General features: G+C 42.6%; 1 protein-coding gene across 2 annotated transcripts in view; it reads left to right on the forward strand.

Moving 5' to 3' along the window:
• Positions 1 to 10,002: 10,002 nt before the first annotated feature.
• si:dkey-202e22.2 (netrin-4) overlaps positions 10,003 to 14,326 on the forward strand; it is a 19,993-nt gene continuing 15,669 nt past the window's right edge. For both annotated transcript variants that reach the window (XM_017710491.2, XM_037532414.1), the window contains exon 1: positions 10,003 to 10,407. In XM_017710491.2, coding sequence (XP_017565980.1) covers positions 10,350 to 10,407 — 58 coding nt within the window. In that variant the 5' untranslated portion in view covers positions 10,003 to 10,349. The remainder of the gene's footprint in view (positions 10,408 to 14,326) is intronic.

Here is a 14,326-nt window from a genome sequence, read left to right on the forward strand (position 1 = left end):
AACTCTTCAGGCGTCTGGTTCCTATCACCACCACTGCGAACAGTTCTGACTTGGTAAGTTTAGCTCGAATGGAGCATTTCGAATCAAACCACTGAGGGCGACTCGCATCTTAAGTCCTTCAGTCATACATACATCCTAACGATGTAATTATTCATCATGTTATTGAAAAAATACTATTGAAAAATCATATTATTGAAAAATGGGTGGAATTCCCCTTCAAACAGTACAAGCAATGGCTGCTGTGTTTAGATCCCCTTAATACCACATAACACAAACATTCTGCACCAATTCAAGTTTTTTCCTCTTAGAAACTTACAAACAAGCCAAGACTCGTTAACAAACCCTAGCAACAGGGCTTTATACCCCTCTAGCTGACACTTTGGGGTGAGATAATAAGGCATTCTTGATGCGGATGCATTTTCAGTCCTTCAAAATAAAATGAAGGCATGTAAGCCACTCAAAGTCTAAAATGTCACATGGTGCGACCGTCCAACTATAAATGCAAATTAGGCAAAAGATTAAGCAGGATTTGAAATTTGAAAGCTTTAATGTCATATTGTCAAATAAGGCAACCTTAAAAGTACAAAAGTAAAGGACTTATCTGTAATTCTGATTTGCTCAAATGTCATGTGGCACAACCAACAACAAAAGACTCGCTATTAAAAACTGCAGCGTGGAGCGAGGAGGCGGACGCATATGCGGAGCTAAGCGAGATTTATTAAGGGCAAATCCAGGGTCACGGTCAGAACGGTCCAGGTTCATATAGCCAACACGTAGAGATCGCGGGACAGACATGACAATAAAGAACCCAGAGCCTCAAACAAGAATCAAACACTGCCAACACAGACAGAGATTCAAGCAACAAAGACAAGGGGCAAACACAGGGCTTAAATACAATGGAAAACGAGGGACAGGTGGAAAACATTTACATTTACGGCATTTGGCTGACGCTCTTATCCAGAGCGACTTACAGTTTGATCATTTTACACAGGCAGGCCAAGGTGGTGTTAGGAGTCTTGCCCAAGGACCCTTATTGGTATAGTGTAGGGTGCTTGCCCTGGTCAGGGATTGAACCCCAGTCTACAGTGTAGAAGTCAGAGGTGTTACCCACTACACTAACCAACCACAACCACCAACCACCAAACAGGTGGAGACAGTCAGGGGCGGAGTCATGAAACGATGGGGCTAAACCAAAACGTGAACACATGGACAGGACTGGGAGGGGCCAATCGTGACAAAAACGTAGGCAGGTATGGGATCATAAGAAGTGACCCTCATCCTGCAACGCCTAGGTCAGCACCCCTTTCAGAAATAGTGAAAAACCTGTCGTTTGAGTCATAGTTAGGCCATTTTAGTTTAAGTCAGGCGGTGTGACCCCAGGGCAGCCATTAAAACGTGCTGTTTTTGTGATAATGTTTATTTATTTGAAAATGAGTTCAATGACAAGGGTCTATACTGGGGTTTCCTAGCATAAAGACCAGTTTATAAACGTTCTCAGTAGCTGTTAAAGACTTTAAATATTATTATTTTTTATTAATCCGTTGTTGCACCACATGACATCTTCTCTATTGAATTTACACCGTAATAAAAGCTATGAAACAAACATCAACACATTGAAATGACTATTGCAGATACCGAAATGCACATCCTATCATTTCTATGAGTTAGAAATGCATATTTAATCAGTGAAAAAGTCCATTTTACGTCCTCTGAGAGATGCTGTACAGGGGTACAGTCGTTTGCTGAGGCTGTTTTTGCGCCGTTACTGTAATGAGCTGTTGAAACATTTAGTGCACGGGGTCTGGTATAATCCCAGCTGCTTTCCCTGCACGATAAATCGCACACAATTGCCACCACTTCAATTAACTCTTCAAATGGGCTTCACTCTCAGAACGAACCCAGCAGCTAAATATATACGCTGGCAAGTTTTATTGGAAAAAGTTTTATAGCTTTTTAACTTGTTTCACCTGAAGAGCGAAGGCACAGCAGCAGCATGATATTCAGTAATGAGTCTACACAAACAGACACCGTCACAAACAACCACATATATTTACTGCCCACTTTGTTAGAAACCCCCTCCTCGTAGCTCTGCTTTGCTGGTGTATAGTTAGAGCTCATCTGTTGGTGCATACACTCAAAAAATACCGAAGCCCACAAGGTAAAACTTTTGCATTTTAATGACATGTCCCTTTTCCATTCAATTTAAATACATAAATATAAGGTAAAAAAAATGTATTATTATGCATGTTTCTCCATCATGTTCAATAAACCTGAATGAATTAAATAAGGCTTAAATTAGAAGTGCTTGTAGGACTTATGCGATCCTTTTACATCATGTTGATGTATGTCTAAAGAGTCAATAGTGCCTTCTGTATTCATAGAACAGTTGCGTAGACTGTGTAAATGTATTAAATGACAAAACATGTTCAAATCACAAACATTTACTGTCGTCCAAACTGTATTATTGTGGTTGGATAGTGTAGTGGGTAACACCTCTGCCTTCTATGTTGTAGACTGGGGTTCAAGCACCCTACACTATACCACTAAGAGACCTTGGGCAAGACTCCTAACACCACCTTCGCCTGCCTGTATAAAACGATAGAATTGTAAGTCGCTCTGGAGAAGAGCATCAGCCAAATAATGTAAATGTATTAAACAGTATTTGAGGCTCATTCCAGATACGTGTAAACTTTAAAGTCTAATGTGAAAGAAATAAACAGAACTTTATATATTTCAGCTCAAATTCCCTGCTTTAGAATTTCCTTTCACTCCCGACTGAACTGCTAATTAAAGCAGATGTTTATGTGCACAACGTTCCTATTGAGGTGCAGCTCTCATGCCAGTTAGCCAGCTAACGCTAACAGTCACTTCATGCCATGCTAACATGTCGAGGTCACCTACAGTTGCAAAAAGCAAGAGCAGCTGATTTGAATGTTAATGGAATACAACTTTATATTCTGCTACACAATAAATCCCTCCCACTGTTTATTTGATCCACCTTTTGTACCCATTACCATGACGACAGACCTAGCAAGGATGCTAGCTAGCTAGTTCGCTGGTGTTTGTCTAGAGTATCTCTCAAAATAAGCGAAATGAAACATTAATATGTGGTCAAAAACCTTAAAAACACAAATTAAGTTCATGCATATCACTGTTTCCTTGCAGTTGCTCTGTATAACAAAGGATGGCAGGAGATTGTGAAAATAAATGGAGCCGATTCATGTCCTCCACGCCAGCTGATGCAGATGTGCACGGCCTCCTAATAGGATTTAGTGGAAAAATTGAACGAGTCTAACACAATTAAATTCAATCAGCTTAGAAATAAATCTATAAATACAATATCTAAATATAAATAAATACATAAATCATTTTTTGGTTGGTAGGCCTCTCTCAACCTAGCAGTGATGCCGCTGTGCCTCTCTACACTCGCACATACATCAGCGTCTCTGATGTGCTGAGAATGGACCGCCACCTATATAATACCTGGACAGCAGCTCAGAAACTGCCCAATGATGAATGTGGCTGATAAATTGCGCAACAACAGATGAGCTGCAGTCTGCAACTGTACACCTACATAATGGACTCATAAGGCAGGTGTTTCTAATAAAGTGGACAGTAAGTCTATAATCATATTACAGAGCTGAGATTATCTCACATAGAGCTTATCTCGTAAAACAGAGTGACCTCTATTTCTCTGGCTCCGGTTCTAGTTTTAGGACCATGTTGAAGTGCTCAGGTTACGGCTTCAAATCCCCAAAAGTGACTTTATAGCAGTTGCTGCATTTGACCTATCCATGCTCTGTCCACAAATACACTCTTTTTCATGTTGTGGACATTTAGAGCACTGCTATATATGGAAATTGTGAAAGAAGTGGCATAAACATGACAAAATATAGACATTTTTGTAAAGCCTGAAATAATCATTTAAAAAGTGTGGGTTGATGTTTAGACCTCAAGCGCAAAATCAACACAAATGTTGAAGAAGATTTGATGACAACTGCAGAAAATTCACTGCCATCCTCAGAACACACAGAGTTCTCTTTGAATGCGCTGACTATCATCAGATTCATCCACTTGGGGAAGGGGTCCGGTGCACAACCCTCGCTGTCACCACGTCTTTTCCTCAAAAGCTGCTGCTGATGCAATGTCATTGGCGAGCTCAACACGCTTGGAGGAGAACATTAACTCCTATTTCTGTTGCATCGGCTAACAGATGCCCTGGCTAGCATTGTGTGGAGTGATGGAAGGAGAGGAAGGGTCGTCACTCCCGCTTAGGGAAGGGATCGAACTCATGATTCCCCAACATAAATGTTTAGAAGCAACATGCTTGTGGGAGAAGCATGGAACGACAATCCAGTACAATACATTAGCAATATGACCGATGGTGTGAAACTGGAGCGCAGTCCGGTTCCACGTGTTCCATACGACCGACGCCATCCAACCAACAAAGAAACCTGTGATTTACATGTATAAACTTGATGTTCTTGAACATTATATCATCTATGTTTCAGAGTTCTGCTGACAGAAGAAAAGGAGCTGCACATTTGGTTATATTTCGGGTTATCTGAACATCTTGTCTCAATCTCAAGCACTCACACATTCAAACACTATAAAAGAACCCCAGACCAACCCCACCACCCCCACCCCCACCCCAGGCAAAATCCCTCTTCTCCTTTGATTTGCTGTCAAAATGCACTGACAGCCTGTAAACCAGACCCCAAAGAGGCGGTCACATCTGGAAATATGGAAAATTAACAGCTGATTTGCCATCAGTGGGATTAATACGATCAGCCATAAAGACTCCGGTCACACACGCAGCCTGTGGGGCAGCGGAAGTAAGCAGGGCAGCGTGGGTAAAGATGAAGGAAAGCTCTCTGTATGGTTTAAGGTCTGGAGAGGAGCCAGACGTCAGGCAGAGCGCTGGAGAGACGGAGGAAAGCTGAAAAAACATGGCGGCAGAGGGAATTAATAAAGAGCAGATCTAGAAGTGAAAAAAAAAAAAAGAAAACGAGTTTTAAACTCAGCACAGAGGGGGGGGGGGCAGCCGGAGATCTGTGGGGTTTTAGAAAGGAAAAAACTATGAAATGAAGGATTTACGTTTATATAGAATGTTTTCTGATAGACATCAAATAATCAGTTTGGTTTATGGCTAATAGACCAGAGGCTATCATCCAAGACGGATTACTATACTGAGGCCATAAATCAGTATACTGAGGCCACAAATTACTATACTGAGGCCACAAATTACTATATTGAGGCCACAAACAAGTATACTGAGGCCACAAATTACTATACTGAGGCCACAAATTACTATATTGAGGCCACAAATCAGGATACTAAGGCCACAAATTACTACACTGCTCAAAAAAATAAAGGGAACACTTAAACAACACAATATAACTCCAAGTAAATCAAACTTCTGTGAAATCAAACTGTCCACTTAGGAAGCAACACTGACAATCAATCTCACAGCTGTTATGCAAATGGAACAGACAACAGGTGGAAATTATTGGCAATTAGCAAGACACACTCAATAAAGGAGTGGTTCTGCAGGTGGGACCACAGACCACTTCTCAGTACCTTTCTGCTTTCTGGCTGATGTTTTGGTCACTTTTGAATGTTGGTGGTGCTTTCACACTCGTGGTTCATGAGACGGACTCTACAAACCACACAAGTGGCTCTGGTAGTGCAGCTCATCCAGGACGGCACATCAATGAGAACTGTGGCAAGAAGGTTTGCTGTGTCTGTCAGCGTAGAGTCCAGATGCTGGAGGTGCTACCAGGAGAGAGGCCAGTACACCAGGAGACGTGGAGGAGGCTGTAGGAGGGCAACAACCCAGCAGCAGGACCGCTACCTCCGCCTTTGTGCAAGGAGGAACATGAGCGGTTTGGCAGTGGGTCAGTAATGGTGTGGGGTGGCATTTCTTTGGAGGGCCGCACAGCCCTCCATGTGCTCGCCAGAGGTAGCCTGACTGCCATTAGGTACCGAGATGAGATCCTCAGACCCCTTCTGAGACCATATGCTGGTGCGGTTGGCCCTGGGTTCCTCCTAATGCAGGACAATGCTAGACCTCATGTGGCTGGAGTGTGTCAGCAGTTCCTGCAAGGTGAAGGCATTGAAGCTATGGACTGGCCCGCCCGTTCCCCAGACCTGAATCCGATTGAGCACATCTGGGACATCATGTCTCGCTCCATCCACCAACGCCATGTTGCACCACAGACTGTCCAGGAGTTGGCGGATGCTTTAGTCCAGGTCTGGGAGGAGATCCATCAGGAGCCATCCGCCACCTCATCAGGAGCATGCCCAGGCGTTGTAGGGAGGTCATACAGGCACGTGGAGGCCACACACAATACTGAGCCTCATTTTGACTTGTTTTAAGGACATTACATCAAAGTTGGATCAGCCTGTCGTGTGTTTTTCCACTTTAATTGTGTGTGTGACCCCCAATCCAGGCCTCCATTGGTTAATAAATTAGATTTCCATTGATGATTTTTGTGTGATTTTGTTGTCAGCACATTCAACTTTGTACAGAACAAAGTATTCAATGAGAATATTTCATTCATTCAGATCTAGGATGTGTTATTTGAGTGCTCCCTTTATTTTTTTGAACAGTGTATATTGAGGCCACAAATTACTATATTGAGGCCACAAATCAGTATATTGAGGCCACAAATCACTATATTGAGGCCACAAATCAGTATATTGAGGCCACAAATCAGTATATTGAGGCCACAAATTACTATACTGAGGCCACAAATCAGTATATTGAGGCAACAAATTACTATATTGAGGCCACAAATCAGTATATTGAGGCCACAAATTCCTATACTGAGGCCATATATCAGTATACTGAGGCCACAAATCAGTATACAAATCAGTATATTGAGGCCACAAATTACTATATTGAGGCCACAAATCAGTATATTGAGGCCACAGATTACTATATTGAGGCCAGGAATCATTATATTGAGGCCACAAATCAGTATATTGAGGCCACAAATTACTATATTGAGGCCAGGAATTACTATATTAAAGTCACAGATCACTATATTGAGGCCACAAATTACTATATTGAGTTATGAGAAACTTGTGGCCCCCATATATAGTCATTCATGGCCTGAATATAGTAATTTATGGCCTCAATACATCAATTAGTGGCCACACCTTGTTAAAAAATAATTACTGTGTGACCTTAAGGGTTTCATATAATGTAGCTATTAATTAGCGGAGGCTCATGCTGCGGTCCAGCAGGGCGAAGTTACATTCGAACAAAGTTGCATTGGAGAGTCCAGATGATACTCGAGTTTACCAGATGTAAGAGATGTAGCATCACCTTTTCTGCCAGTGAAATGTGGCAAATATGTATCTGATGTGCTTCTGCGTGATCTCTGAGCTTCTTTTCAATATAGCAAAGAAGGCAGTTCTGTGTTTTCTTCTCCAGTCTGCAGTGATAAAGAAATCCTGCCAGCTAGCGTAGTCACTTACACGGAGGTTAATGAAGATAGAGGTGATTTTCAGCCACCTGGCAGCAACAAGATACAAGATACATCATCAGAAGGGTGTTTTCTTAGTCTTTACATTGGAGAATCTAGCTCGAGGAACTTCTGCAGCACCGCTGTGAGAGGTGAGTCTACAAAAGCTGTAGCAATGGTTAAATGTGTCTTCTTCAATGTCCTACTTCTTCTATTGTTGGTGCTCTTCTAGAGGTATTTGTGTGTGGTTTGTGTGTGTGTTGTAGTGCGTTTGAGAAATGGTTTGCGTGTTAATTTGTGCGTAATCTTCAGCATTTATTCATTCACTGGGTTTATTTTGCTAAGGACTCTTATTGTAGAGGGTCTAGAGAGAGCGAGTGAGTCAGACACGAGCTGAGTCAGAGAGCGAGGTGTTAGAGGAAGACTCCGCGTATGAACAGCGTGGCTGTGGCCCACAACAGCTGGAACGTAAAGCACCACACACTGGGGCGAAAGCAGTGAACACAAGAATCTCTCTTAAATTCTAACAGGCAGCTGGACACGTCTGTTACAAGCAAAGCTCTCAGGACGCAAGTTAAGTTTAAAAGTTTTAAGTTTAAAAACAAGAACCAAAAAAAGGCACATTTGCCTCATTCTGTTTTGTCTGTATTCTGTCAGGCGTAAAACGGCTTTGAAGTGACTTTACTAGAACGTTCCGTGCCACTTGCTTTTACATTAAACCATAAAATTGGAGAACCACAGAGCGTGTGCTGAGTGGTGGGGAGCGTGCGGGGGGTCTGGAATGTGCTGATGTTTCCTCAGCATCAAGCAGAGCATTGGGACTTTTTTTAAACGCTCAGAAGAGGTTTACTGCAGTGCTGGTCGAATGAAAACCCATTTAGCCAGCCAGATGAGAGGAGAACCACTCATTTCCACCTGTGCGACAGAGTAGTTTAGTCACAGTCGCTCAGAACCAAATATTCTGGCAGTCAAGGAATCTCCACTGGCCTACAATGGTGACTTGGTTTATTGTAACCTACAGCAAATGGCTTAAAGTGGAATTCCTCTGATTTCTCACAACCTCTGCATAATTACACGCTTAAGATGTAAACAAAGTCATTCAGAGTAGCTTGGTGTGAAATGCAGTGTTGTAGAGAAACAAGTCGCGGTGGTGGTGATAGGAACCAGACATCATGATAGAAACCTCTAAAACCTGCTTCACAGAAAACTCTTATATGGAGCCCCTAAGGAGACATGGTGATTGTTGTTAATAAGGCTTGGCCACAAGTTAATATATTGAGGCCACAAGTTAATTTTCAATTTATAGGCACTTCTAACACCTAGCTAAGTGCCACAAAGGACATGACAAAGCACAACCATTAACACATATTACAACTAATAACAACATTTAGCAATTAAATTGAATTAAATACAGCCTGTGGAAAGGCATATGGCATTCTGGGAGTCCTCTAAGTGCTCCACTCTGCTCTATTAGTTGGCCCAAACCTTCCAAAGTTCACTGCCGGCACCACAGAATGTTGATGGTACGAATTAATATAGTGAGGCCACAGATTACTATATTGAGGATATAAATCAGTATATTTAGGCCACAAATTACTATATTGATGCCACGAATTTGTATATTGAGGCCACAAATCACTATATTGAGGCCGTGATTTACTATACTGAGGCCACAAATTATTATACTGAGGACACAAATCACTACATTGAGGCCGCAACTCTTTATATTGAGGCCACAAATTACTATATTTAGGATATAAATCAGTATATTAAGGCCACAAATTACTATATTGAGGCCATGAATCAGTATATTGAGGCCACAAATCAGTATATTGAGGCCACAAATTATACTGAGGACACAATTCACTACATTGAGGCCTCAACTCTTGACATTGAGGCCACAAATTACTTTATTGAGGCTGCTTATACACTTGTCCGCAAGAAACTTAACTCTATATATACTAAGCTACGGCCTTGATATATTCATCTCCGGCTGTGCCTTCCCTGCTGGAAAAATCCACAGGAAATTCCGTGATTCTGCTGGTTCCTGGTGGTTTTGTAACGCGTTTTGGCTTTTTTGATGGGGTGATATCACAATGCAAAGGATCGTAATGGTTGAACAGGTGACCAATAGCTAATTCTGGTCTCTTTTTCAGTGGTATTACTACCAATAAGCACTATGTCACCTCAGGGGCTCCACACTGTCAGAGAAAACGGTTGTGGATATGCTGCCTGGAGGCTGAGCCGTTGTTTTGAGAACGTTTTGGGCTAAACGTGTGTATTAAACGTGGTGATACAAGTGATTAAAAATTTAAAAAATGATTAAATCGTGTAAAATCACGCCTCGATATGGAGCATCAACACGTGATTTCCAGCGTTGGTCTGTGAAAGCGAACGGTGGACATTGACCAATCACAGCTCACCAACAGCACCTGGACCAATCACAGCTTAGCAACGGCACCCTGACCAATCGCATTGAACGAGGGCGTTTGGGGGCGTGGTTTAGTGAGAAAGCGGGGCAAGAAACCAAAACAAAAAGTCGGTCGTTCTGCTGGAGCAGCACAAAGCGGGTAGAGGCGGCCGCGGATCCGGACGAGGCTCTTATTTCTGACCTTAACCGATTAAGTAGTCGCTCTACGGGAGCAGCAGGTAAACAACAACCGAGCGGTATGTGTCTCTAAAGGTCGACGGTGAAGGAAAACCATCGGTTTCTGCTGCCGAGGTTTTCTGACAGGTGCGTGTGGTGAGGTGTGCTGTGGGGGGGCAGCGGGAGGGACAGAGAGCCGAGCGGGTGATTAAACAATGAGGGAGGAATGGACGCAGACCGCCTGCTGCTGCTGCTGGAAGCGGATCTCTGGGTGACTTTGAGTCCTAAACATGAAGCGTCCGGCTCTGGCGATGCTGACCGTGGCCTCCCTCCTGCACGGTGTGACAGGTGAGCGAGAGAGAGAGAGAGAGAGTGGACGGATGGACAGGCGCTGTGAATGTGGGTCAGTGTTGCTGTGTAGTTAAACGGTTGAGGTTTAGAGAAAATGCCACAGTGGTGGTGATAGGAACCAGACGTCTGAAGAGTTGAATGCCTTTTTCAAAATCCATTCAGTCATGTTGGAGAGGCCAATGCATATATAATATATAGTTTTTAGTTTTTAACATAATTTGAAAATACCCATGGTCCTATATACTGTGTGTAAATTTCATGATGAAGGGACCAACAGAAATGACCCAAAAAGCCTTGGAAAGTCGTCTGGTTCCATTGACTCACATTAAAGGAAGAGTATGTTTTTTCCTTCTCCTGTAAAGTTGTCATTTTGGAGATAGAAGGTTTCATCCGACGGCAGCGATATGATAGACTTACCGCTGTTTTGCTCTTATTAACATTACCTAAAACTCAGAAACTCAGAAGACATGAAGGTTTATTTGTTGTTTTGGCAAATAAATAAAATGGCCATGCTTGCATTGTAAACATCACCCCCCCTGGTTTCAGTCACCACCACCATAAAGACTGTAAAGAAGTCCGGGTTGGTAAGTTTCAACACTCTTAATGTCTTTGTTTACACTCCAACCATGGAAATTTGCAGAGCATTTGAAAAATTGGTGGAATGCTCCTGTGATCTCATATGTCACATGGCTGAAAAGTCTTTAATCACTTGGTCAGTCTTTTGCTCAAAAAGGGACCACTGTTTGTTTTAACAAAGCAATAGGAAATCCAAATGATTTAAATCAATTCTGTAGCATTTAGCATCATGCTAAATTGCGTCTTTGTGCACATGTGGGTTAATTGTATCTTTTATTATCAGAACAAAACTCAAGGTCTCTAAAATAAAAGTCTCAGCTCAAGAAAGCCCTTCTATAACAACGAACCTCTGAAGTCTGAACTCCTTGAGACCACCGGTGGGTCCAAAGCGCACTTGGCCATGTTCTTCATAACGTTCATAAGCTCCATTCAGAAGCTGGACGTCGTGTGAGGCTGTAGTTCTTCTCTCCAGTCTAATAGACGGTGACGTCATTTTAAACCCTTATAATAAAAGAAGCTGAACTTTGTTTTTCTACTGAAAGTCGACCCGTTTTTCCCCAAATCTGGGCTCTAAACTATAAACAGACGGCGTCTCTTCAGTGATCTGCTCTGTAATAATGATTTTTATAAAATAACACAAAGAGCGTTTGAGATTTTTGGCTTTCAGCAGTGAATTGTAGCGATATGTGTGATCATAAAACACATGGTCTGTTCATTTGAAGGGAGCTTTAAAAAAAAACAACAACATAAAATTAAAATTGACATTTATTTCATGAATAATTTATGATTTAGTCATGTAAATTAAGAGGAACAAACCAAAATATACCCTGGAGAATAAGGCACTTTAGGCCATTTACATAACCTCATTACATACGATAAGATTTTGTGCCTTAAAGGGGATTTTCACCCATTTTTAAAAAGTTCGTCAAAATTCAAATTCAGCCGACGACATGTAAACACAGTTACTGGGTGTGGTTTGGTGTAAGATTCAGACTCATTTATAGTGGTGGTACTGGAAAAAGGGGGCAGGTTCGGTCTCAAAGCGTTCTGCATCGTGGTTTCCGAGTCAACCGATATGTTTCCGATATGTGCAGCAGGCTTCGAGGTACGTTTTCACCCGTTTGATGGGTGTTTCAGATGTGTTAGCCAATCAGTAGGGCTGTGCATATTAACCCTGCCATATTAAAAAGGCGGTGCACACAATGGACTCTAAAGTCCTCTACAGCTTGGTGTACACAGCAATAAAATCCGTTGTGTAAGTATTTTATTGTAAAGTTTTTTTTAATTGGGCTCCAACAACTCTTGCAAAAGGACGTCAAGAACGGCCTTCTCAGCTGAGGGTTGAGCGCACCACTGGTTTTCTACATCAGTGTTTTGTCAGGGCTGAACAGCCCAGGGGTCACCATGTCCACAACGCAAATACAGCCAACTGTCCAAAACCACCAGTGAGCCTACAGGTCTTCTGAGGTTTTATATGTAATGTTGACGATGGTGCGATTGTTGAAAAATCCGTTTTCTTTGGGGACAGTTTTGCCTTAGAACACCCTACATGCACCTCTCCATGACAAACGTATGTCAGGCAAACCTGTAAACTATCTCAATACAATGTCTGAGGGTCCAAGCAGTGGATTAGTAACCACATCTTGTAATAACTTTCTGTGGGGGAGCTTTTAGAGGCGTATGAAACTCTTCAGACGTCTGGTTCCTACCATCACACTGTGAACCAATCTCCAACCGTCTCCATAGCAACACTGGAGCGTGGACGATTGGAGAAAAGTGTATTAGAGCACTTAAAGGTTCACGTACCTTAGACAAGTTCTTTGTATTGAAGCTCCTGCAGGTCGAGCTGAGAGCTGAAATGGACTGTGACAGAAATAGTGTAAACGCTGCTAACCCGTGTCCTGTGTTTACCTCTGCAGCCTTTCATATGCAGCCAAATCAGCCAACGTGTTTTGTCCTATTACTGTCAGTTGCATAATCCCTGGAGCACATTCAGCAGGACACTGCCAGGGGCACAAACGCAGCCGGTCAGCCGCAAAACGGGGGGCTGTTACTTAAATTCCGACAAAATGCCATCAGGCCCGAACTCACCCAGTGGACACATATTTGTGTATACAGGATTGTTATTCTAAGGGTGTAACGATTCTGAAACGCTATCAAAGAATTGGACAAAACAGTGCATGGAAATCGAATATTCACCGATGTAACGTTAGGGGTTCATGCAAGGCTTGTTATTGTGGTTATTAACCATGTGGATGAAAAGCTCAGCCAATATAAATACATTTTTTGCCTTATAACACCCTGCATGCACCTCTCCACCATGAATGGCTCAAAAAATACATTTTAGGCCAAAATGTTGTCTTAGAATTGTTGCAAAACAATGTATTACACATCAAGCAGTGTATTCATAACCATGTAATGTAATAACTTGCTGTGAGGCAGCTTTTAGAAGCATTAAACTCTGCAGATGTCCGGTTCCTATCACCACCATTGCGAACAATGACTGACTCACACCAAAGCATTCTGAATGACTTTGTTTATATCTTAACCTTTTAACTATGTAGAAATTTTGAAAATTGGTGGAATTTCCCTTTTGTGTTTTGTAGTAATACAGGAGAGAGACATAAAAATACAGTAGAGGCTGACGTGTGTGTGTGTGTGTGTGTGTGTATATATATGATGTTTCCTCGTGATGTCGTGATGTTTCCTCACTACTAAATATTCCACAGTCCACTGTCAGTGGGATTATAACAAAGTGGAAGTGATTGGGAACGACAGCAACTCAGCCATGAAGTGGTCGGCCACGTAAAATGACAGAGCGGTCAGCGGATGCTGAGGGGCATAGTGCGCAGAGGTCACCAACTTTCTGCAGTCAATCACTACAGACCTCCAAACTTCATGTGGCCTTCAGATCAGCTCAAGAACAGCGTAGAGAGCTTCATGAAATGGGTCCATTACATCACCAAGCGCAATGCAAAGCGTTGAATGCAGTGGTGTAAAGCGCCGTCACTGGACTCTAGATCAGTGGAGACGTGTTCTCTGGTGTGACCAATCACGCTTCTCTGTCTGGCAATCCGATGGACGAGTCTGGGTTTGACGGTTCCCAGGAGACGGTACTTGTCTGACTGCATTGTGCCAAGTGTAAAGTTTGGTGGAGGGGGGATCATGGTGTGGGGTTGTTTTTCAGGAGTTGGGCTCGGCCCCTTAGTTCCAGTGAAAGGAACTCTTAATGCTTCAGCACCAAGAGATTTTGGACAATTTCATGCTCCCAACTTTGTGGGAACAGTTTGGGGACGGCCCCTTCCTGTTTCAACATGACTGCACACCAGAGCACAATGCA

This window comes from Pygocentrus nattereri, chromosome 21 (assembly GCF_015220715.1).
Source record: "Pygocentrus nattereri isolate fPygNat1 chromosome 21, fPygNat1.pri, whole genome shotgun sequence".
Lineage (NCBI taxonomy): Eukaryota > Metazoa > Chordata > Actinopteri > Characiformes > Serrasalmidae > Pygocentrus > Pygocentrus nattereri.